Consider the following 25,456-nt stretch of genomic DNA (forward strand, 5'->3'; position numbering starts at 1 on the left):
GGGTAGGTTAGCTGGGAGAATGGAGGTGGTGACGGCAGCGAACTCTTAGTTCCCAGAGAGGCTGAAAACCTCAGCGGCTTCTAAGTAGAGCCTGCCTGCAGCCCACTCTTTTCTATTTAAAATTAGATTATTGTGAAACATTTCACCGTATAGATGGAATGACCTATTTCAAAGGGTGCATAAGCTAGAGTATATTAAAGAGCCTTTACCATAGTCAACAGTTATTGAGTTGATTATGCCGTGGTATGGATGTCAGTGTTAGAAAATCAATGGTATTCTGTAGAACTTTAAACATGTGAATATTTGTGATTTAATATTCTTCTGTGGGGCAACTAGGAGCCTTATTGAGATAAGTGGGCAGGGCTACTGGAGTCCTGTTGTTGTTCCATGAAAAATTATATTCTTACTAAAAATTGGCTGGGCGTGTTGGCTCCCACCTGTAATCCCAGCACTTTGGGAGACTGAGGTGGGTGGATCACGAGGTCAGGAATTCGAGACCAGCCTGACCAACATGATGAAACTCTGTCTCTACTAAAAATACAAAATTAGCCGGGTGTGGTGGCACATGACTGTAATCCCAGTTTCTTGAGAGACTGAGGCAGGAGAATCGCTTGAACCCAGGAGGTGGAGGTTGCAATGAGCTGAAATCGCACCATTGCACTCCAGCCTGGGCAACAAGAGTGAAACTCTGTCTCAAAAAAAAAAAAAAAAAAAAAATTCTGGCGAAAATTGGGCTGGGCCACTGTGGAGTTGCTCTCAATATAAACTTTGTGCCTCTCCTGCAGTGGTGGTGTGACTGGCAGTGCCAAGAGTGACACTTTGACACTTGATTGCCCAGTCATTAGCTCCTACCCTGGGTTGAATTTTAGCATCTCACTGTATCTCCGTCTATGAGGCGGTGAGCCTCACACCTGAGTCTATGCTGTTCTTTGTTACGAGGTCTCTTCGTCAACTTGGGTTGCTGCAACAAAGCACCATAGACTGGGTACTTATTCAGAATGGAAGTTTATTCCTCACAGTTCTAGAAGTCCAAGATCTTATACAGAGTGGAAATTTATTTCTCACAGTTCTTGAGGCTGGAAGCCCAGGATCAGGGCGCTAGCATGGTGGGGTTCTGGCCCGGGCCCTCTTCCAGGATGCAGACTTCAGACTTCTTTCTGTGTCTTCACATGGAGGAAAAAGGCACAGGAGAGCTCTTGAGGTCCTTTTTATAGGACACTAATCCCATTCATGAGGGCTCCACCCTCATGATCTAATCACCCCACCAAAGCCCCACTTCCTGCGCTATTCCACTGGGAGCTAGGATTTTAACATTTGGTAATAATAGATCTACAAAATCAACTATCAGTGTATGTATCCAGCTTGGTTCTCTCTCCATGACTCCACGCTGCTATCCATCTCTACCTGACGTCACCACTGGGTTGTCCAGAGACAGTCTCATACAGTACACTGAAGTCTGCATGCTATCTGTAGCCACGCCCGCTCTGTCCCACATCCTGTCCCTCTCATTTGATGGCAACTGCATCCTCTCAGCTGCTAGGGCCGAAACTTTGGGGTCATCCTGGACTCTTTTTCTATTCAACCTCACCTCCATTCTAACAGCAAATCTTCCTTTCCAGAATCCAAATTCGCCTCCCCAGCTGCTGCCCCCACCCTGGTGTGACACCATCTTCGCCTGCCTGGCCCCACAGTGGTCTTCCATCAGCCCCCCGCCTCCACCCCATTCTTCTAGAGCCTGTTTCCCACCCAGCAGCCAGAGTGGATGCAGATGATTGGCAGCCGATGGCTCAGGACACTCCCCCTACTCAGGGGGTCCCCAGGGCCCTGTCCACAGTCTCTGAGACCCCCCGTTGCCTCCTGGACCCGGGTTACTCCTCTTCTTCTCACTCACTCTGGGCTAGCCCCGCCGGCCGCTGGGCTGCTCCCTGGATGCACCAGGCACGGTCCTGAGTTGGAGCCTTTGCTTGAGCTGTTTCCTCTACTGGGGCATTTCCCCCTCTGTGTATCCCTGTGGCCCATTGCCTTGCCTCTTTCACACACGGGCCCCAACATCACCTCTGCCAAGCCCAGCCTGACCACTCTATTCCCTAGAGAGCTGCACCCCGCCCTGCACGCACCTTTTTTACCCCATCGCCGTCTGCCGTGCTCTGTCGTTTATTTCTCTACGCGCCCCATAGTTGGTGCGTTTCCCTCCCTGGAGAAAGCACACCCCAGGAGGGCTGAGACCTTAGCAGTTCACTGATGTTTTCACGTCTAGGCCCTCACTCGAGTCAGTGCTCAACACACATTTGAGAAGGATCGAGCGGCTGACTCACTCTAAACCATCTCTGAGAAATGGGACTCCAGGTCCCTGTCATTGCCTTGTCCAGCCCCCTGGAGGGTAGTGGGTGCCCCTCGGGGTCCCCAGTGCTGACCCAGCATGCTCCGGCTCTGCCCCTCTGACCCGCTTCCCCTCTTCATTTCTAGACCGGCCTTATTGTCGCCTGCTACCACGGCTTTGTGGATACCGTGGTGGCCTTAGCAGAGTGCCCCCACGTTGACGTCAACTGGCAGGACAGCGAGGGGAACACAGCCCTAATCACAGCTGCACAGGCAGGTAAGAGCTGGCTTTCCCCTTTCTTCTCAGAGTCGTGGCCAGAGCAACACTGCCGGGCAGCCCGGGCTCCCGGTGCGATGCAGTCAGGATGGAAATGATCAGAAACCATGTCCTGCTACCAGGGGGTGCCAGGGAAGGGCTGATCGCTGTGACCACATGCTATGCATTTACCCACTTGTTCAGAATTCAGTATGGGCAGATCAAGCTCTGATACTGCCCAAAGTTTTTGAATATGAATCTGCACCAGAAAGCCACCCTTGTCACTGCTTCACCTGAAGCCTCACACTCCATCCTGCTCCCGAAGACTGGCGGTGGCACGAGGCTGGCAGACCCACCAGTGGAAGAGACACAATCATGTGTCTCAGTGATAGTTAATCATGAAAGTAGACACGTGTAGAAGGTGAGCTTGCACTTTACCTGTAGAGTTAAAGAAACGCCAGGAACCATTTCTGAGAGCTGTTAGAGCATCCGTATAACAAGCTGAGACGAAATCAGTGGGAGCATCTTGTGAGCGGGTATCCAAGCACGTGGCCCTCAGCCCACCAGTCATCAAGAAGACGGCACTTATGTCAATATTGCCAAGTGCATTGCGACTCTCCTCCTTTGGAACTGTATCCAGACATTTTTTTGAGGACAGACATGAAACCTGTGCTTGCCTCTTCATAATCACACTTCATTTGGAACAGTGGTCTTGACCAGGTTTATCACTGACCCCTTTCAAATTTCTTGGCCTCCAAAGATTTTGTCTGTTTCATCGGTCGAGTTCTCAGTTGCAAGCAAAGAAGCTGCCTGCGGCTGAGCCAGGAAGAACAGGCGCTTGTGTGTTGAGGGAAGGAGGGGAAGCGTACATGGTTGTCAGGGGTTGTTGAGAATCCCACTCAGGGCCTGGAAACTGGAGGAAGTGCCCCTGACCACACTGTGTGTTGATTCTGGTTGGGAAATGGCTGTTGCTGTCACCAAAAGGAGACCTCCTTGTCCCTTGTTGCTTCACAAGCCCCTGTACCAAAACCACCCTGGGTGGATCTGATGGGTGAGGGGCCAGGGAGGCTGGAAAAACCAGTGTTTGACAGTTTCATCCCCCTGTGGTGGGAGTGGTCTGGGCACCTCACTTTTCAATCAAGACGAATAGAATGGGGAACTCTTCAAACTTAGAAAGGGCCAGGGGCTGTGCTAACATGTGTTCACCTCCTCAGGTTTCGAAGCGTGAGGCATCACTTCCATGGAGGATTCCAGGCTTTGAAAGCCTAGCAGGAGTGTGAAAGGGCTTTGTAAGAAGGCATTCAGTGATTCATTTCCTCTCGTGGGCCAGCCGCCATGTCAGGGACCAAGGATATAGAAGTGCAGGGCAGCCCCGTCCCTGAGTAATTCTGCAGCTCATGGGACAGAGAAACACACGAAGCCCAGCACCATCTGTCTGCCGGAGCTCGGTGCTGTGGGATGAGAACACTCTATCTAGCCTGAAGTTCATGATAAGGCCTTGCAAGAAGGGGGTTTGAGCTGGGGCTGAGAGGGAGCCGGGCAGTTCTCAGGAATGGCGAGTCTTAGGGACAGTGTACGTGGGCATGGCTGTAGGATGGCATGTGTCTAGGAGAGATGAGGGGAGGATGGGGACCAGACCATTAAGGGTCTAAGCCCAGTGCAAGGGAATCTATTTCAGTAGCGTGAGACTGCGTGAGTGGTGACAGGGGTGAGAGGATCCCAGGGGCCTAGCAGAGGGCTCAGAGCACAGGGAAGGGCCGGGAGCTGTGTGGCTGGAAACGCAGTTGGCGGTGGTGGTGATGCGGGCCATGGAGGAGAGCTGGGGGTCTAGGATGGCTTTGGGCTTTGGTACAGGGGATAACACCAACTGCAAAGGGTGTATAAGTAAAAGAAGATGAATGGGAGGAACATTGGTTTTGAGCTGGCTATCACGACTTTGAAATGCTCTGAGACCTCTAAGTAAAGAGGTCTCCATGGCAAGTCAGGAAGAGATGGAGCTCCAAAATCTGGTCCCTGCTAGAAATACAGATGAGGGACAGGTGTTGCTGGTGAGAGCTGGGACAAGGATTAGGTCATGACAGTATGAGAATGTACGATAAGAGGGGATTTCTTTTCTTACTGATCTGCCAGAGCTCTTTTTGTGTGTTAGAGATAATAGCTGTGCTTTGACACCCATGAGGTGCTTTCCAAAGTCTTGCCTGTTTGCAGGTGTTTTGATTTTATATTCACCCATGATTGTTTTTTCAGAGTCAGGAGCACATTGTATATTTTTGGCAAGAATATGGCATTGGCCATGATATGTCCTTGGTGTGTCCTATCAGGAGCACATACTGCCAGTTTGTCCTGGTGTGGGTGATGCTAAATTTGACGAACTGCTTACATTTCTCCATTTTAAAGGCAGATATTTCCCCTGTGTAATTAATAAGTAATCTGCAAGGTGATTCTTAGAGATGTATGAATATCCTGTTTCCCCACCAATTTTTGCCATTGATAATCCTTTTCTGAATCATTTATTTTACACTTATTATCTGATATTTTTCTATAAAGAAGAGCTTTCCTTTAGCCCCACCCTTTTTTTGGTACCATTACTCATTTTTTAAAAATTTCGTGTGTTCTACTTCAATAACGCCTTCGTTCTTTTCAGTGCTGAAGTTATCCCAAACCCAGCCAGTTGGTAACCCTGGAGATGGCTCCAGTGTCCTTTTGTCATATTTCTGTCAGTTTTGGGTATTTTCTTGATTTATGGCACACCAAAGTGTTCCACATTCTCCCTGGACTTTCCCAGTCCCCGTCTGTAACCAGCTGTATCTTCAAGGAATGATAGTTCTTTTTAGTGAGGAATGGTATTTAGAAACCAAAATCTGGGCTGTAGCTGTGCTCATTCGCACTAAATGTTATTGCTTCTAGGCGTTTCAGTGAGCAGAGTTAGAAAAAAAAAATATTTAAAAAATAAGGATACCTCCAATCCAAATGCAACACCATAGTCTTCCTCCTCTTCACCCTTTCCATATGCTTCCCCCATTCTTTGTCAGCAAGAAACCTGGTTTGCAGCAATCACAATGCATTTACCCATTTTCCTGTCCTACGACAAATGTGCACAAAGTGGTGATACTAAAGGATAATTTTCAAAAGCTTAAAAATTTGACTCTCTGGCTTCTCTCTGTTGCCTTTGGTCACAGATGGTGTCTTCATCTGCTCAGGCTGCGATAAGGAAATAAGCAGCTCTCTGGGGCCTCTTTTGTGAGGGCACTAATCCCACCACGAGGACCCCTCCCTCAGGACCTAATCACCTCCCAAAGCCACCTGCTGTGGTGTCGTCCTGGAGGCAGGATTTTCGCACAGGAATTTCGGAGGACAGAAACATTCAGACTGTGGCAGGTGGGAAGCTGGGTAGGAGCGAAGATTCCTGTGTTCTCAGCTCTCTTGGGAGCTGGCCCACCCAGGGGGAGCCATGCTGCCAGACAGAGCTGGAGTCCAAGTCAGGTAGCAGGATTGGGTGGCTGGGGTGTGTACCAGGGTCTGGGCCATCCTGAGGGCAGCGTCACAGCTGGAAACCTGCCTGGGTGGACAGGAGGAGGTGGGCAGAGGCCTCAGCCGTTATCCTGCTTCCTCCACTTGGCCTGGCTGATGTTCTTGGAGGCTGATTTAAAAATACAATGCACAGTGTTTTGGGGGAAAATAACCCCACGTGAGCAAGGAAATTACAGGTGAATATCTCTTCCACCTCACTCTCAGCCCTCTCTTCAGTCTGCTCTCTGGAGATAACTGTTGTTAATGATTTGATGCCTAGATGGGTTTACTCTGCCTTTTCAATTTAACTAAAATCATTATTATAATGTATTTTTTCTTTACTTCTTGTTGTTTTCTTTCCTTCTTTCTTTTTTTTTTTGAGTCTGTCTTGCTCTGTCGCCCAGGCTGGGGTGCAGTGGTGCGATCTCAGCTTTCTGCAACCTCTACTTCCCAGGTTCAAGCGATTCTCTTGCCTCAGCCTCCCGAGTAGCTGGGATTATAGGCGCCAGTCACCATGCCCAGCTACTTTTTGTATTTTCAGCAGAGGCGGGGTTTCACCATGTAGGGCAGACTGGTTTCGAACTCCTGACCTCAAGTGATCCGCCCGCCTTGACCTCCCAAAGTGCTGGAATTACAGGCATGAGCCACTGGGCCTGGCCTTTTTTTTCTTTTTTACTGGCTTTTGTTATCTTCCCCTATTTACTGATTTGCTTGAGCTCTCTGTGGCCGCCAGTGTGTGCACCCACCCTCTGGCCTGGGCTCTGATCCCTGGACACCCAACCTAGGCCGCTGCCTGAGGCTTTGGGACTGAATTGTTGAGGTTGCATAGGGAGGCAGAGGGGAGAGGGACTTTACACCATTTAAACAAACACAGATTAAAAAGCTTCCTTGTGTGTGTCTTAATTGCCTCAATGTGCCGAAGAGATTTTCCCTAATTTCTTTCTGAACCTCCAGGGGCTGCCCCTGTCCCCATGGGCATAGTTGCCTTAGACACTGGCTCCCAACCTTGCACCTCCGGTGTCAGCATCACCTGGGCTGGCTCATGTGAGCATTAACACAGATCTGGTGGAAACACAGACTGCCAGGCCCTGCCCCTGGAGTCTTTCTTTGAATAGGCCTGGGGTGGGGCCCAAGAATGAGCAGATCAACAGGTTTCCTGGTGAGGCTGATGCCACTGGCCCAGGGACCCCACGTTGAGGATGGAGAGCTTTGAGGATTTTATGCCTGATGACGGCAAAGGACCCCTATCAGTGGGCACTGAAGACCAGCAGAGTCACAGACCCCACGAGAGATGTTGTCAGACAGACACAGAGGCATCACGGAATTAAAGTGAAAATGAGGAAAGCAGGTGAGCATCTGTTCATGACTTTCCTGTGCTGTTTTGTCAAAGAGGCTGCTTAGGCCCAATCAGGTGATGTCCCATTTTAATCAATTTCATAACCAGTTTTATTTATTTGATGATTTGTTAATTTCAAAAGCTGTCCATGCATATGTGCTTACAGCCAAAAATGACTACAAAAGTATTATCAGGAAGGAAGAAAAAGATCCCTTCTCAGTCTTCCAAATAGTCCAGCTCCATTATCAGCACTCAGGAGTCACCTCTTTAGACCTGATTCAGTCCTTTCCAAACACACACGTATGTACGTGCGCTTTTTATTCACATGACTAAGCTAGTTCTGTTGAGATTGTGTTTTTAGTGGTTTTGTTCACTTGATTATTAATCTAGAAGCTCCTGCTGCGTCGATGTCCCTGAGCCCTGCTGGGTGCTCGTAGCCCTGCCTTCCTGCACGGGGATATGTGGCTCATGACTGGTTCCCCACCAAGACTTCAAGTTTGAGAGGCTGCGTTATGACTGGCTTTCACTCATTGTGGTGGACCCGGCTTTTAGGCCAGTCCTTGGACATGAAGCACTTGCTTCTTAAACTTGTTTGAAAAGAGGATATTGTGTAAAATGCATGAACCATGGTATACTTAACTGTCCCAGTTACTGGACAGGTGGGCTTTTGAGTTAACCAGCAGCAGCAAGGCTGTAGTGAAGTCGTTGGGTCTGGGGTGCATCTCTGAGGAGAGCGTGTTAGGGTCCTGGCAGGAAGCATGTTGAGCGACAGTTGTGCACAGAGGGCTGAACAGAGGAATTGATGAGGGCCTGTCAATTATGGGGGAAGGGTTGAGTTAAGGGAACCAACATTGAAAGGATTAAGGGGAGGGGCTCTGCAGAGAGTGACCCAGGCCAAGAAGCTGGAACCCGAGAGGCAGCCTTGGCCTAGAATCCCAGCCAGGGGCTGGAGTGGGAGGTAGGGCCAGATATCCCGCTTCTTCCACCCTGGTCCCCTGCTGAGCCAACCCAGAAACCTCACTGGGGCAGAAACCGGGCAGGTGCTGTTGGTGCAGGTCAGCTTCCTAGGCCAAAAGCAGGGCAAGGAAGAGGAGAAGCAATGTGCAGACGCACTCTTAGAACAGAATTGCTTCCGCAAGGGCTGTGCCTGTTTTAAGTGTACGCAGCTGCCAAGCGGCCTTTAGAAAGCTGTGGCGATTTCTCCTTTCCCCTGAGTGTCCAAGAGTGTTCTTGCCAGCCCTGGCTGAGATCAGTCTTTTCAGTATTTCCCCACTCAAAATGAACCAAAACTCTGGTTTTCAGTTGTGTTTCCCCAGCTCTCTTTTGAGCCTAGTACCTGTTAGGATGCTTTTGGCTTCAACCACAAGGACACTGCCTTCTCTTGCAACACAAGACATCTGCGGGCGATGTTGCAGGGTTGCTTCACTGAGTAGCTGGGTGATGCTGGGACCCAGTGCCACTTCTCAGAAATACTTTCGCTTTTTCCTTCATGGTCCCGAGGTGGCCCCAGCCGCTAGAAGCACCACGGCTTCACGTTGCAACACTCAGGGACATCAAGGAAGAGGAGCAAATCCCTGTCAGGTTTCCTTTTATAAGACAGGAAACATTTCCAGAAGCCTCCAGCAGAGTGTCGTTGCCATCTCACCAACCAGGGTTGCGTCACAAGCCCGTGCCAAACCAATGATGGAGGATGGCTTGTGTAGACAGCAGTCACACTAAGCAGAATCAGCATTGTGAAGCACAATCTTAAAGCAACCATATGTTTATATTATTTGCTATGGCAACTGGGTTGGTTGTCTGAGAGTTGGGAGCTCTGGGTTTCTGGAGGACACAGCATTTATGAGTACGAATTCGGATGCAAATGCCTTCATCTGCCTTTTGAGTGTTCTCTAAAATGTCTAATTTCCTCGGCTATTTAATGCACAATAAAAATACAGCCAAATCTGTACTAGATCTGTAAATGGAGAGAACGTATGAAAATAAATCCTCATGTAATCCCTAAATCTCATTTAGCCAGTCATTTCAACTTTCACCACCGCTCCGCTAACAAAAATAAAATAAGATAACCAAATAAATGAATAAGAAGTCCCATGGATAGAGTTGTGTGTTTATTTCTGTTTCCTTGTTGTGCTTTAACAGAATAGCATGGACGTGGTGAAGTGAGGAAACGCCAGGGGTCTCTTTGAGCTGGTGATGGGATAGAGCCCGTGAAGCTTGTTTTGGGTATAAGGAACCTCTGAAGTGTGCTTGCAACTTGTTATTTCTTGCATTTAATTGTAAAATTCTGAAGGCTATGTGCTGAGAGCCAGCCTGGCAGGATGCTGCCCAGGGACGGGGACGGAACGGGAGGGATTCTCAGGGGTAGCTGTGGGTTTGGGCTGCGGGGGAGCCCTGGTTCCTGAGCTGAATCAGGGAGAGTCCCAGTTCAGAGGAGAATTTATGACTTGGTCAGAACCCAGGAACAATGCCTCTTCATGTTATTTATCTTATTTTATTAGCAGTGCACATGATCACGATCTTAGTGTGATCTCATTGTGATGTTCATGTTGTTTTGAAGTGCTTCCTTTTTTCTCAGTTTATACTGTTTCAAATAAGAGAGTAGAACTTGGCGAGTCTCGCTTTCCCAGCGTTGCCTTATCTTTTCCTGTGAGCTTTTCTGAGCTCTTCTGATTGGCCATGGCAGCGCCACACCCCTGCCCACTGGCCAGCCAGAAGGGCTCCTCAGCCAGCTTGGGGCTTGCCTGGCTCCTCCATCAGACCCCTGCCTGCCCTGCAAAGAGCAGGGATGCTGCCCTCCCCTACTAACCCTGCCCCTCCATCTGCATGGTAAATGCCTTATGCTAAGAATTCCTGGAGTCTGTTCATGCCGCGTGGCTGGTATGATGTCATATTTCCAAAGCCGACAGCCCCCTCTACTGGCCTGGTCTGGAGAACTGCAGTTTGAGTGCCTTGAGTCAGTCAATCTTAGACAACCCAATTCTGTAACATTTTCCCATTTTTAGAGCAGTTTGTGTTTATTGCCTGCTTTTTTTAGATGGAGTTTTTCTCTTGTTGCCCAGGCTGGAGTGCAGTGATGTTATCTTGGCTCACTGCAATCTCCGCCTCCCGGGTTCAAGTGATTCTCCTGCCTCAGCCTCCCGAGTAGCTGGGATTACAGGTGCCTGCCACCACGCCCGGCCAATTTTTTGTATTTTTAGTAGAGATGGGGTTTCACCATGTTGGCCAGGCTGGTCTCGAACTCCTGATCTCAGCTGATCCACCCACTTCGGCCTCCCAAAGTGCTGGGATTACAGGCGTGAACCATTGCGCCCGGCCAGCCCAGCTAATTTTTATTTTTTGAGATGGGATCTTGCCATGTTGTCCAGGCTTGTATCTAACTCCTAGGCTCAAGTGATCCTCTAGCCTCAGCCTCCCTGGCCTCTTCTGGCCTCGGCCTCTCTGCTGGGATTACAGGCATGAGCCACCTTGCCCACCCTGATACTTTCAATAAATCAACTTTTCCCAAAGGAGAAGTAGGAATGTTTCAGCCTTTTCATCTAATGCATATTTGTTCAGCACCCCAGAGCATGCACTCAGTTGGAAGTTTTCAGCTTGTGAGCTGGGTAATGAGGGCTGTGGCGGCTGTGGGAACCCACATGTGCATGGGAACGTGGACGATGAGACACTGTGGGTCAAGGGGCACCAGGGAAGACCTGGCGTTGGAAGGGATGGCTCATCAGGTCACCAGGTAAAAAGAGGAGGCAGAATATTCCAGGTAGAGGGACTCCTTGTGCAGAGGCCACTAGATTAGAGGAAGTGTGGCTCGTGGGTGAATTACACGGAGAGCTGGCTATGTGACCAGAAGTGGATTGGGAGGGCATTGGCGGTGAGAGCTGAGGGTGAAGAGGTAAAAACCAGCTCATTGAAGAGTTGAGACCTCATCTAAAGAGCAGAGCCCATGAAGAGTTTCGGATGAGTAGTGGGGATGGTCAGAGGCCCCTGTTGGTGTCACCGTGCTGCTGGTGCGGAGAATGAATGGGGGCAGAAGTGGGACCAAGGAGGCTAGTCAGGACAGGAGCTGTGGCCCTATGGGGATGTAGTAGCCCAGGTCAGGGATGGAGAAACAAGGACAGCTTTAGGAAATTTTAAATTTTTTTTGTAGAGATGAGGTCTTGCCATGCTGCCCATGCTGGTCTCAAACTCCTGGGCTCAAGTGATGTCAGAGGTGCAGTTGGCAGAATGTGCTGATTGCTTGGGTGAGGGAGGATGTGGAGGGCTTGAGACTGAGTCCAGCCGTCTGGCTTGGGTGATGGGGTGACTGGTGGTGTTCATCACTGAATAACGGATGTGGGAGAGGAGCAGCTTTGGAGGAAAGATGTTTTGGGTTTGATGCCTTGAGTTTGTAGGATACCCATGATGAAATACTCAGTAGACAGATACTCAGGTAAAAAACTGAAGAAAAGAGATAGAACTGGAGAGAGTTGATGTGGAAGCTTTAGAGCTGAAACGTGGATCCACAGGAGTGTATAGGATCACCAAAGGAGAGTGTATGAGATGAGGAGGGGGCTTAGCAGGTAGCTGAGAAACAGCAGCATTTCAGGAAGGAGAGAACAGGAGCTCAGAACGTTGAGAAGGCGGAAAATCAGAAGGGTGAGCATCTGCATGTCCATGGAAAGAGTGTGTTTCAGAAAGGATGAAAGAGAGGAGTGAGTGGGAAATGCTGGGGAGATGTTGAGTGTGATGAGAACGGACAAATCACCATTGAGTCTCATTGTAAGAAGGTCACTGGGGACTGCTGGGGGTGGTTTCAGCAAAGTCAGAGAGTGTCGGTAGCAAGAGTGAGAGTAGATAGGTCTGGAAGTGGACTGAAGCGGAGTTGAATGGTTGATGGAGGGTGGCGGGAACATGAAGTCAGGCCCACAGGGATTGCTGTGAGTCACATATGCTTTTAAGATGAGAGACCCTTGAGCATGCATGTCAGCTAGTTATTGCTGTGTAACAAACAACTCCCATGCTCTGGGATGTTTTTATTGCTTATGCATCTGTGGACGGGCTGGGGATCCGTTGATCTAAACTCTCCTTGCTCAAGTCTGTGGGCAAGTCGGGGACCTGTTCTTGGGCACTTCGGCTGGGGCAGCTCTGCTGCATGCATTACTCATCCTCTTCCTGGGAGCAGTGAGCCAGCCTGGGCATGTTCTTCCTGGGGAGACAGCTGAGGCACAAACATGCATGTAAGTCTGGATAAGTAAATTTCAACCTTCTGCTTCCATCATGACTGCAAACATCCCATCGGCCAAGGTTCCACTAGACAGAGAACTGGGAAGTCACTCAACAGAGGGCAGTGTGAAGAATACAGGCCATTAGTGCATTGTAGGAACTAAGGGCCTTCTGAAGTTTCACTGAAATCAACTTGCAAAAGGCAGGTGAATGAGAGAAGAGGCATACAAAAAACATGCGTACATGGGAGCCTTCAGAATGAGCAAAAATACAGGAGGAATTTTCCATTTTTCTGCTTAGGTTCAACAATGTGTGGACAGTTATGTAGAAATATAGTTGGACAGGCCAGGCGCAGTGGCTCATGCCTATAATCCTAGCACGTTGGGAGGCTGAGGCAGGAGAAGGGCTTGAACCCAGGAGGCAGAGGTTGCAGTGAGCCGAGATTGCGCCACTGCACTCCAGCCTGGGTGACAGAGTGAGACTGTGTCTCAAAAAAAAAAAAAAAAAAAAAAAAGAAGAAATATAATGCTAATAGACTGAGTGGGGAAACCCCACAGGCCTGCCTGTCTCCTCGATTCTTCCAGGTTTCTCTGAGCAGCACTCCTTCCTTCTGGGAATGACCCTCCCTGGAACAGGGGTCTTATGACCTACAGTCAGACTTGGCAAGTCAGATAATTTCTATATTAGAGCAGTATTTTTAGGTTTTATGGCTGGCTTTAGGGAAAAGGGGTTCTGGTTTCAAAGATCCGCCTTGGGGAAGGGATTCCAGTTTGGATGGCTGGCCTCAGGGAAGAAGGGACTGAGAGACGAGAGGGCAGGAGGGCAGAGAGAAACCTTTGCTTCTGAGGCCTTCACTGTGGGGTATTGCTTTCTGAGCCCCAACAGCATTCTGAGGGAAGTGGGTCTGCAAGGAAGGAGAGGTTGATGAGAAACAGGAGGGATCTGATAAATATTCCACAGCAGTGGGCAGGGAGTGGCTGTCAAGCACAGGAGGGGAGGAGCAGGGATAAGCCTCTTTCAGCAAGAGGAGAATCCCCTGTGTTTTCAATAGGAAATGTGAACTGAGGACTGACTAGGTTCATAAACTTGGAAAGAAGGACTTTCTTCTCATAAAAGGTTGCAGCCTGCAGGGTGGCCATTGTGGCAGGGAAGCAGAGCCTCCGGCCAGAAGCCAGAAACAGACCCTTCCAGGGGCAGAAGAACAAGACAGAAGAACAACGCATGCTGAACGAGGTGGCTCAATACACAATACACATATTCCGTAAGCTATGGGAGAAGCATTGAATATCAATGAGAGGAGAAACACACACGTGTGCAATCGAGCTCCGTGCCTCTCCCTGGGACCTGTGTTCAAAAAGTGACAGCGTTAGCATGATCTGAGGGTGGAGTTTTCAGGCCCTGACCTCAAAAGGTGAAGCAGAGGACATGAAAACCCTCACTGCGTGTCCTCTGTGGACCTGCTGGACCCACTCCAAAGCCATGGCCAGTGTCTCTCATGAGGACGGAATGCTGGTCGGTTGTTTCGTTCAAATTGCAGAAGGGTGGGGCAGCATCAGGCAGTTGGTTTATATCAGTGGAGGAGTCTTTAGAACGGGCTGGTTTCTATTTAGACTTAGGAAAGAAAGCCTCACAGTTAGCAAGGAATGGGTATAACGAGGCATATCACCCTTCCATCCTGTCATAGACAGGACTCAGTTTTCAAGGGTTCTCTGGGGTCCCCTTGGCCAGGAGGGGGTCAGTTCAGTCCGTTGGAGGGCTCAGGATTTCACTTTTCTTTCTCGGAGGCCCATGAATGTTGGCAGCATGGGGGGCGATGGGGGAAAGCCGAGGGACTTCCCTTCTGGTGGTTTCGGTTCCCTCTGTGAACTTGAAGACGAGTCATACAGGAGAGGGGTTTGCGTGAGGTCGGTGACTTCCATGTGAAAAGTTTAACATTTTCCCCATGGGGCCTGGGGAAGAGTCAAACGGGAAGCACAGGAGCACTGTTGGGCCAGGCTGAGAGGCCGGTCAGGCCCAGTGGCATGGGTGTCCACCTCTCTGTGTCTCCCAACAAAGGCGCCTTGGCATCCATGCACAGCGGAACCAGGGGTGCGGCGGGGCCAGGCGTCATTTCCAGCTTTCCTCTTTTGCATACCACAGACCTGTCCATCCACTCATTTAGGAGCTCTCTGAATTAAGCACTCCTCTCCCTCCTTCTGCCTGGGGTTGGGGGCTGGGCTCCATCTCTGCCTCCTGAATGCTCTGGTGGCCTCCTGGTGAGCTCCCCACCGCTGGGAGAGCCTCAGGTCCAGGGTGGAGAAGGCCCCACACCAGGCTGCACAGCCAGCTGTGAATCATCGTCCCGACCTTGCATTCGTTTTGAACGGCTTTGTGCTAGTTTCCCCTTTTTTATTTTTATTTTTATTTATGTATTTATTTTGAGACAGCGTCTTGCTCTGTTGCCCAGGCTGGAGTACAGTGGCATGATCTCTGCTCACTGCAACCTCCACCTCCTGGGTTCAAGTGATTCTCCTGCCTCAGCCTCCCGAGTAGCTGGGATTACAGGCACCCGCCACCACTCCCAGCTAATTTTTGTATTTTTAGTAGAGATGGAGTTTCCCCATGTTGGCCAGTCTGGTCTTGAACTCCTGACCTCAGGTGATCCGCCCCCCTCGGCTTCCCAAAGTGCTAGGATTACAGGCGTGAGCCACCATGCCCAGCCAGTTCTCCTCTTTTTTTTTTTTTTTTGAGATGGCATCTTGCTCTGTCACCAGGCTGGAGTGCAGTGGTGCGATCTTGGCTCACCGCAACCTCCACCTCCTGGATTCAAGTGATTCTCCTGCCTCAGCCTCTGGAGTAACTGGGACTACAGGTGCACGCCACCATGCCCAGCTAATTTTTGTATTTTTGGTAGAGATGAGGTTTCACCATGTTGGCCAGGATGGTTTGATCTCTTTGCCACGTGATCCACCCATCTCGGCCTCCCAGAGTGCTGGGATTACAGGCGTGCGCCACCGCGCCAGGCCTATCTCCTCTTTTTTTAAAATAAACTTTTGATTTGAGAATAGTTTATGCTTACAGAGAAACCACAAACATTGTACAGAGAATGCCTGCGTGCCTCACACCGGTTCCCTCTGTTGTTAAGATCTGATGTCCATGATGCATTGGACACAATGAATGGACCCGTGTCAATGCACCATTATTAACTGAAGTCCATTCTTTATTCAGATTTCCTCAGCGGTTCCCGGATTTCCTTTTTCTGTTGCAGGATCGCATGTGGCGTTTAGCACTCAGGCGCCTCAGGCTCCTCTTGGCTGTGAGCTTCTCAGACTTGTCTTGTTTTTCATGACTTTGACAGTTTTGAGGAGGACTGGTCGGGTACGTTGCAGAATATTCCTTAATTTGGATGTGTCTGATGCTTTTCTTGTGATGAGACTGGAGTTATGAGTTTTTGGAGGAAGACCCCCGATAAAGGGCCGTTCTCAGCACATGGTATCAGGAGACACGCTACCAACCTGACACATCGCTGATGATATTGGCCTTTGTCACCTGGCTGAGGTCATGTTAGCAGGTTTCTCCACAGGGCGGTTCTCTCCCTCCTCCCCCATTTCCGTGTAATAGTCTTTCACGGGGAGTCAGTGCACACAGCCCGCGGGTTAAGGAGAGGGGAACACGTTCTAGCCCCTTGACAGTGGAGTGCCTGCCTGGATTATTCAGAATTTTTCTTCCAGATTTTTCTATTCTGCTGGGCACCTTTTACACATATTGTCTCCCGTAATTTTCACAAATGGGAGGTTGATATTATCCCTCATTGTACAGATATGGAAAAGCTGACTTCCAAAAGCCACCCAGATTCTGAGTGGCAGGCCTGGGCCTCGAACCTGGCTGTTCTCAGAGCCAGCTCTCTTCAGTACTGAGCTCACTGTCTACACTGTGTTCCAGTGATGCGATTTCATTCAAATTCACTTCCTCCCTGGGTCACTTGTGACCCTCTCTTAAGCAGGGTAGGCCTTATTGGGGGAGAGTGGGTGTTCTGGGGTTCTCTAGGTGAACCTACCCTTTAAAAGAGCTTCTCTGAGGATTTCAGGAACCAAGTCCGATTCCATAATGTCCAAGTTGGACTGGGCTCAAACTAGATTTTTTTTTTTTTTTTTTTTTTTTTTTTTTTTTGAGACAGGGTCTCACTCTGTCGTCCAGGCTGGAGTTCAGTGGCGTGATCTCAGCTCACTGCAACCTCCACCTCCTGGGTTCAAGCAATTCTCCTGCCTCAACCTCCTGAGTAGCTGAGAATATAGGCAAGCACCAGCACACCCAGCTAATTTTTGTATTTTTAGTAGAGACAGGGTTTCACTATGTTGCCCAGGCCGGTCTCGAACTCCTGGCCTCAAGTGATCTGCCTGCCTTGGCCTCCCAAAGTGCTGGAATTACAGGAGTGAGCCACTGCACCTGGCCTCAAACTAGATTTCAATATGGCGTGTGTTTGGGTTCCCTCGTGCAAGGAAGGCTGTGTGTCTCATATATGTAAAGAAAAGGAAAGCTCCCTTTGGTTACTTATCATGGTTTTTAAAGAAGAAAGGTTAAAACTTATACATTCTTAGAAGTATTGGGTCCACCTTTGATTTCCATTGAATGGGGTCATCTGTGTGATGAGAAGTATTATTCTGCCATCCTGGGAAAACCCGTGGGAAGCAGGGCGTGATTTCTTGGATCATCGAAAGCTCAGGCCTGTAGTCAGAAAAAGTTGGCTGCATGTTGGTTTTTCTGGACTCAACATAATATGCAGAACAGATCTGTATAATGGGCGGTTTGCTCTGTAGACTTTCAATTTTTCCTCTTTCCACCTGTTCAAAGTGCTGAGGATATATCAGTGCAAAGGAACATCCTGCAGAAGATTGTGACGGACGTGCTATTTCACAGTTTAAAGAAATGGCTCCAAATGAATTGCAATTCGTTTTACTATGCCCCTGGCTAAATCTAACTGACAGGTGTCGCCAAGCATTTAACTGGACCATAAACCAAACTGAGATCAAAGGATTCGCTCACCTTCCCACACCGCCCAGTTGAGAGTAATTCAGCAGTTCTGGGTACCTGACAGCTGGCCTTAGCCCCTCCCCGCACATAGTAAAGGACGAGGGAGGGCAGTGTGGTGTAAATGAGTCAAAAAAGCACCAGTGACTGACTGTGAGTCACGCAGCGAGGGGATCGTACCCTTTGTTTCCCGCTTATAACCTGAACACTGTTAGACTCATCAGGGCTTCCTTTTCAAAAAAATACGTGGTTCCCCTTTTCACATTTGTGGAGAGCTCAGGAGATGGGCTGAAGTCAATGGCAAGCTTGCTCCTCAGCAGAGTTCACCCCTGATTTTGGTTGACTGTTCCTTCTTTGCTTGGATTGATGAAGAGCAAACCCACAGGATTTCATACTGGTGGGGCAGCAGCCTGGAGTGGCCCTCAAAGGAGGAAACTGGGTTCCAGCCCCGGCAGTACTATCCCTCAGGGTATGGCTGGGGAGACAGAAGCCACTTGATATATCAGAGGGTTTCATATTGGATTTGCTGAACTGAAGGGGCTCTGGGAGAGCAGAGGCCAAGGGTGCCCAGCCCTGCCTACTGGAGATCTCAGCTGCAGCAGGGAATCCTGGAAGCTGCTGCAGCCTCATGCTCACGTAGTATTCTGTCTGCAGAGGCGGGCTGGGCTGGGGAGGCACCTCAGGTCTCATGCCTGCCCGACCCCAGAGTAATGTCCTTACCACCTCTCTCCCATCCCAAATCTCAGGCAGTGCCACCCATTGGAAGTTTCTGTGCAAACCAGATGCCTGTGGGGATTCTGGGCCCAGGGCCCGGCTTCTCCATGATTCAGGGATTCCTGGGGGGAGGTGATGCCAAGTTAAGGAGAGAGTGCATAGAAATATCCACGAGGCCCCTGCAGCTGCCACAGTGGGGGCTGAAAGGAACATGCTTGAGTTGGAATGAATAAGTGGGGATTTCTGTGCACTGCATCATTGGTGCATAAGAATGGGGACTGTAGCCAGGCACAGTGGCTCACGCCTGGAATCCCAGCACTTTGGGAGGCTGAGGCAGGAGAACTGCTTGAATGCAGGAGTTTCAGACCAGCCTTGGCAACGTTGGGAGATCCCATCTCTACACACAAAAAAAATTGTTTTAATTAGCTGGGCATGATGATGCTTGCCCGGGAGCCCAGCTACTTGGGAGGCTGAGGGAGGATCTCTTGAGCCCAGGAGATCCACACTACAGTGAGCTATGATTGTGACAAAGAGAGACTCCATCTCTCAAATAAACAAAAAGGATGGGAACTGGGTATCCAGCACCTCCTCCCCTGGGGTTCAGGAGGAGAGACTCGGGCAGATTGCTCATATTCCCAAGGGTTTCAGACGTCATCAGCAGGGGCCTGGATGGAGGTGGCAGCTAAGGGGAGGGTTTCAGACGTCATCAGCAGGGGCCTGGATGGAGGTGGCAGCTAAGGGGAGGGTGCAGTGGAGGGAGAGAGGAAGGAAGCTCTTTCCACCTGGTGGCCATGAAGGAGTGAAGTCTGAGCTTCGGGGACAGTGGTTCTCACCTGGGGTGTTCTTGCTCCACCAATGGCAGTTTGGCGGTGTCTGGACACAGTTTTGGTTGTCACAACCTGTGCGAGAGTGGGGGTGGTTGCTACTGGCATCTAACGGGTAGAGACCAGGGATCTGCCCAGCGTCCTGCAGTGCACAGGGCAGTCCCCACAACCAAGAGTCATGCGGCCCCCTGTGTCCACTGTACCAAGGCTGGGATGGACCCTGCTCCAAGGCACTGAAGTGGGGGAGGGGGAGGTGTACTCACACAAGGACTTATGGGCTAGCTGGCATCAGGTGGCGTGGACAGTTGACCCAAGAGGATGCTCTTCCACTCCATTTTGGTTTTCCATGGGAGAATCCTGGAAACAGGACTGTTGCTGTGATGTTCTCCTTATTCACCATTAACTGAGAGCACCATGGGCGTGCCTGGGAATGAGCAGAAAGTTAGATCCTTTTTGGAGGTGCAAGGTGAGAAAGGGGAGAAATCTGTGTTCTCTGAGAAATCTCCTTACCTACTTTGCTTTATAGCTGAGGGCCTTGCCTGCAACACTCTGTGGGATGTGTGTGGGGGTAGGTAGGTAGTTAGAGAGAGAGAGAGAGAGAGACACACACACACACACACATACACACTGCGACGGGGGGAGGGGGGTGGCGGGTACGGGTGGAGAGAGAGACTCCTGCTTCTGGGTGGGAACAGAGGGTGCCAGCGTGAATTGGCACTGTCCTATTGCTATGATGATGACTTTTTCCTCCCTGCAGCTCTGGAGCACTTGGAAGTGGTTCTGAAGCTCATTTGCAGCTTTGCGTCTGTTTGCACGGGCGTCTCCTGCTGGGAGTTGAGGCTTCCTGCCCGCATTGGCTGTCTGAGGCTGTGCTCCCTACCTGCCCGCAGTGTCCCTGTCCCCCACATCCACCCCCAATAGTGTGATGGGACAGCTCCTCCCTCGAGTGCTTTGCGGAAGGGGACCTGCAAGAACCCAAAACAGCAGTGCTGCAGCCAGGGTGGTGCCTTCTGCTTTCCTCTGTTTCCTGGGCTCCAGGAGAATTCTGTCTTGGGGTCCAAGAAAAACTCACACATCAGACCGGCTGGCCCAGGGCTGACTCGGTGTTTCTTTCTTTCTCTAGGAAGGCCTGGCTGGAACCAGCACATTTTGTGGAAGTGGGAACCAATACACATGTACACTTCTCTTTACAGGGCACGCTATCATCACTAACTACTTGTTGAACTATTTCCCTGGTCTTGACCTTGAAAGGAGGAACGCGTTCGGGTTCACCGCCCTGATGAAAGCCGCCATGCAGGGTCGAACGGACTGCATCCGAGCCCTGATGCTAGCAGGTATGTCCACCTGTCCTATGCAGCTTCCAGGGGCCCTGGGACACCAGAGCTGCTCCTTAACAGAATATGTTTTGAGATGAATCACTCCCATAGAAACAATGCCTAGTTGCTGCAATAAATAATAGTTTCTTCACTGACATATACTTCTGTAATTATCTGAGTTTTTAAAAAAGCCACAGCATTGGTTCCCTTTAGGACGCCCCTTCCTGCTCCCTGCTGAGCTTTGCAGTGGGTGGCACCTTCCCTCACCTGCTGTTTTCCTCCTGCCCACCCATTCTACACCCCAAGCCCTGTCCATATCTGTTCCTCCTCAGAAAGGGGTGATCTCTTGGCTGTAAATGGCAAGACTGTGCTGTTGAAGGTGGGCGTAGGGATGGTGGGAACGGCCCAGGCCATCTTAGGTCACTGCTTGCTGGTGGGTGGCATTGCATAGTAACGTTAGGAGGCGATGTGGAGTTGCATTGTAACATTACGAGGTGATGCAGAGTTGCATGTTAATGTTGGGATGTGATGTGGAGTTGCATGGTGACGTTAGGAGGGACGTGTTGCATGGTAACGTTAGAAGGTGATGTGGAGTTGCATGGTAACATTAGGAGGTAACGTGGAGTTGCAGGGTAACATTAGGAGGTGATCCGGGGTTACATGGTAATGTTAGGAGGCAACATGGTGTTGCATGGTAATGTTAAGAGGCAATGTGGAGTTGCGTGGTAATGTTAGGAGGTGATGTGGAGTTGCGTGGTAATGTTAGGAGGTGATGTGGAGTTGCGTGGTAATGTTAGGAGGTGATGTGGAGTTGCGTGGTAATGTTAGGAAGTGATGTGGAGTTGCATGGTAACGTTAGGTGATGTGGAGTTGCGTGGTGACGTTAGGAGGTGATGTGGAGTTGCGTGGTGACGTTAGCAGGTGATGTGGAGTTGCGTGGTGACATTAGGAGGTGATGTGGAGTTGCGTGGTAATGTTAGTGGGTGATGTGGAGTTGCGTGGTGACGTTAGGAGGTGATGTGGAGTTGCGTGGTGACGTTAGCAGGTGATGTGGAGTTGCGTGGTGACATTAGGAGGTGATGTGGAGTTGTGTGGTAATGTTAGTGGGTGATGTGGAGTTGCGTGGTGACATTAGGAGGTGATGTGGAGTTGCGTGGTGACGTTAGGAGGTGATGTGGAGTTGCGTGGTGACGTTAGCAGGTGATGTGGAGTTGCGTGGTGACATTAGGAGGTGATGTGGAGTTGCGTGGTGACGTTAGCAGGTGATGTGGAGTTGCGTGGTGACGTTAGGAGGTGATGTGGAGTTGCGTGGTGACGTTAGGAGGTGATGTGGAGTTGCGTGGTGACATTAGGAGGTGATGTGGAGTTGCGTGGTAATGTTAGTGGGTGATGTGGAGTTGCGTGGTGACGTTAGGAGGTGATGTGGAGTTGCGTGGTGACATTAGGAGGTGATGTGGAGTTGCGTGGTAATGTTGGGGGTGATGTGGAGTTGCGTGGTAACGTTAGGAGGTGATGTGGAGTTGCCTGGTGACGTTAGCAGGTGATGTGGAGTTGCGTGGTAACATTAGGAGGTGATGTGGAGTTGCGTGGTAATGTTAGTGGGTGATGTGGAGTTGCGTGGTGACGTTAGGAGGTGATGTGGAGTTGCGTGGTGACGTTAGCAGGTGATGTGGAGTTGCATGGTGACGTTAGGAGGTGATGTGGAGTTGCGTGGTAATGTTAGTGGGTGATGTGGAGTTGCGTGGTGACGTTAGCAGGTGATGTGGAGTTGCGTGGTGACGTTAGGAGGTGATGTGGGCGTGGTAATGTTAGTGGGTGATGTGGAGTTGCGTGGTGACGTTAGGAGGTGATGTGGGCGTGGTAATGTTAGTGGGTGATGTGGAGTTGCGTGGTGACGTTAGCAGGTGATGTGGAGTTGCGTGGTGACGTTAAGAGGTGATGTGGAGTTGCGTGGTGACGTTAGCAGGTGATGTGGAGTTGTGTGGTGACATTAGGAGGTGATGTGGAGTTGCGTGGTGACATTAGGAGGTGATGTGGAGTTGCGTGGTAATGTTAGTGGGTGATGTGGAGTTGCGTGGTGACGTTAGGAGGTGATGTGGAGTTGCGTGGTGACGTTAGCAGGTGATGTGGAGTTGTGTGGTGACATTAGGAGGTGATGTGGAGTTGCGTGGTAATGTTAGTGGGTGATGTGGAGTTGCGTGGTGACGTTAGCAGGTGATGTGGAGTTGCATGGTGATGCTAGCGGGTGATGTGGAGTTGCATGGTGACAGCGGGTGATGTGGAGTTGCATGGTGACAGCGGGTGATGTGGAGTTGTGCGGTAATGCTAGTGGGTGATGAGGAGTTGCGTGGTAATGTTAGGAGGCAATGTGGTATTGCATGGTGATGTGTGTGGCAATTTCCGTTTTCTATGATGTGTCATAGAGTGGAAAATTCTCAGGCTATCAACCTGGATCAGCTCCCCTTTGTCTTTTGCGCCATCTTGGAGAACGCACTTTCCTGTTCCCATCTGTGAAATGGGAATAATGACCTCTTTCTCCCTCACCTCCCTGAGGCTAAAATATGACAATACTTTATACACTCCTAAAGGCTGTCCAGCTTCAATGAGCTACTAAGCTAAATCCCACACAACTAATAGCTTTAACTCTTTTCTTCACTCTGAAATAGAATCAATGATCATCCTTCGTGCAACCTCATCGGGTTATTTTGAGAATTAAATGAGAAAATACGTGTCAAGCACATGTCGTGTTAGATTCAGTTAGCAGCTGACATCTCAGATGCTGCTTTTACCGTTACTTAATTCTGTTATTTTAATTTCTCTTTATTTTTGTTTTTGGCACTGGGTTCAGCCAGTCCTGCTTGGCGCTGCAAGTTCCTGAAGAAGTGGATTTCCTCTCTGTCTTAGTTGTTCTGCTGCTATAACAAAATACCTCACCTGTGTAATTTATAACTGTAGAAATTTATTGCTCACACTTGGGGAGGCTGAGAAGTCCAAGATCAAGGTGCCGGCAGGTTCGATGTCTGCTGATGCCCATTCCTTCTTACTGTCTCCTCTCATGGCAGAGGGGACACCGAGGTACCCTCAAAACCTCTTTCATAAGGCACTAGTTTGATTCAGGAGGACACAGCCCTCATGATCTAATCACCCCCTAAAGGCCTCACCTCTTAATACCATCCCAGTGGGTCTGAAGTTCCAGCATAGGAATTTTGGAGGGTCGTCAACATTCAGATCACAGCACCACCCCTGTCTTGGTTATCCTGAAGGTGGCATCAGAGTTTTCCCAGGCATCAGAGTTTTCCCAGGCATCAGTGCTTCCCCTAATGTCACTTTTCTGTTCCAGGACCCCTGCTGGGCTCCCACATTTAGTTGTCTTCTTCTTAGTTGTCCCCAGTCTTCTTTTTTTTTTTTTGAGACAATCTCACTCTGTTGCCCAGGCTGGAGTGCAGTGGTGCAATCTCGGCTCACTGCAACCTCCACCTCCCGGATTCAAGCGATTCTCCTTCCTCACCCTCCGGAGTAGCTAGGATTACAGGCAGCTGCCACCACGCGCAGCTAATTTTTGTATTTTTAGTAGAGACGGGGTTTCACCATGTTGGCCAGGTTGGTCTCAAACTCCTGACGTCCCGTGATCTGCCTGCCTTAGCCTCCCAAAGTGCTGGGATTACAGGTATGAGCCACCGCGCCCTGCCCCTAGTCTTTTTGGGTCTGTGAAGTTTCTGTCATAACCTGTTGCCCATGACAGGACAGTCTTGATTCTAACCAGTGTGCAGCACCGCCCAGTCTGAGCCCGTCTGTTGTTTTTCTCGAGATCAATCTGGAGTTACAGGATTCACAATTGCTTCAGATTATCTTTCTTTCTGCTTTAACCTTAGGGGATTCTTTAGTCTTAGGAGATGCTATAAGAAAAATAAGTTCAGTGAATGAGAATAGAGGCTTCAAAGATGAAAACTTTCTTGGAAATAAAAAAAATCATAATTAAAAACGAGTCCCATCGATTGTACTTTTGATTCAGAGATGATAGTTTCATTTTAAAAAAAGGAGATATCAGTTTCAACAGAGTTTCAGCCCTGCCTGCCCTCATCAATGAGAAATGGTTCCTACTAATTAAATGGTAATTATGTGATGCTTTTGTGTTTGGCGGGAGCTTCAGACACTTTTACTATTTCTGGATCTAGTTATAATTGGGCGTAGATGTTTGGTAATTGACTTTTTCAACTGAACATTTATGATGTCAGTCACATCACTGCACTTTCCCATTGAATTAGTTTGAACTGCAAACCTTTTTTAGGTCAGTTGCCCTCTAATCACTCCATTTGACTGCCGTGCTTTCTTCCCTGGGTCTCCTGGGGGTTTCAGGCATGTGTGACAGCATTTAGAGGATTCCAGAAACACCTTGCACATCTCTTGGAACGATGAGTCTGCGGGCAGTGGGTTTTCTGCTGACATTGCTCTTCCCCATCAGTTATTTGGATACAAATTTGGCATTAGATTTGAGACTCTCCCTCCCCTATTCTGCACTTTGCAAGCCCATCCCCCATCACAGTCTAGAACAATCCACAGATTATTGTCTGTGGGATCCTCTAGTGAGTCTCTCCCTGTACTATATGAGGTACAGAGCAGGGAGCTGAACAGAAACAGTCCAGGAGCCAGGACCCAGTTTCAAATTCGTCTTCTCCACTTCCCATCTCTACACCTGCAGCCTGTCACTCACCTCTCTGGGCCCCAGTTTCTTCTTCTATAAAATGAGGCTAATGATAGCACCCACCGCAGGAAAGCGGGGTGCGGATTGAGCAAGTTCACAACAGAACAGCCCTTGGGTGCATGCTGGGCTTGGAGAAGCCTTCGGACGTGTTGGTTGTGATTATTGTTATTATTATGATTATTGGTGAGTTTATGTGTTCAATAGTTATCTGTTAAGTGAATGAAAAAATGTGGTTTGTTTTCCCTTTGAAAAATATCTTGTGAATGAGATACTTAA

At 49.6% G+C, this 25,456-nt stretch overlaps 1 protein-coding gene across 1 annotated transcript in view; it reads left to right on the forward strand.

Moving 5' to 3' along the window:
• Positions 1-25,456, forward strand: part of ANKRD33B (ankyrin repeat domain 33B) — a 90,281-nt gene that overhangs the window by 49,831 nt on the left and 14,994 nt on the right. The window contains exons 2-3 of the mRNA XM_054488219.2: positions 2,467-2,596; positions 20,356-20,496. Coding sequence (XP_054344194.1) covers positions 2,467-2,596; positions 20,356-20,496 — 271 coding nt within the window. The remainder of the gene's footprint in view (positions 1-2,466; positions 2,597-20,355; positions 20,497-25,456) is intronic.

This window comes from Pongo pygmaeus, chromosome 4 (genome assembly GCF_028885625.2).
Source record: "Pongo pygmaeus isolate AG05252 chromosome 4, NHGRI_mPonPyg2-v2.0_pri, whole genome shotgun sequence".
Classification (NCBI taxonomy): Eukaryota; Metazoa; Chordata; class Mammalia; order Primates; family Hominidae; genus Pongo; species Pongo pygmaeus.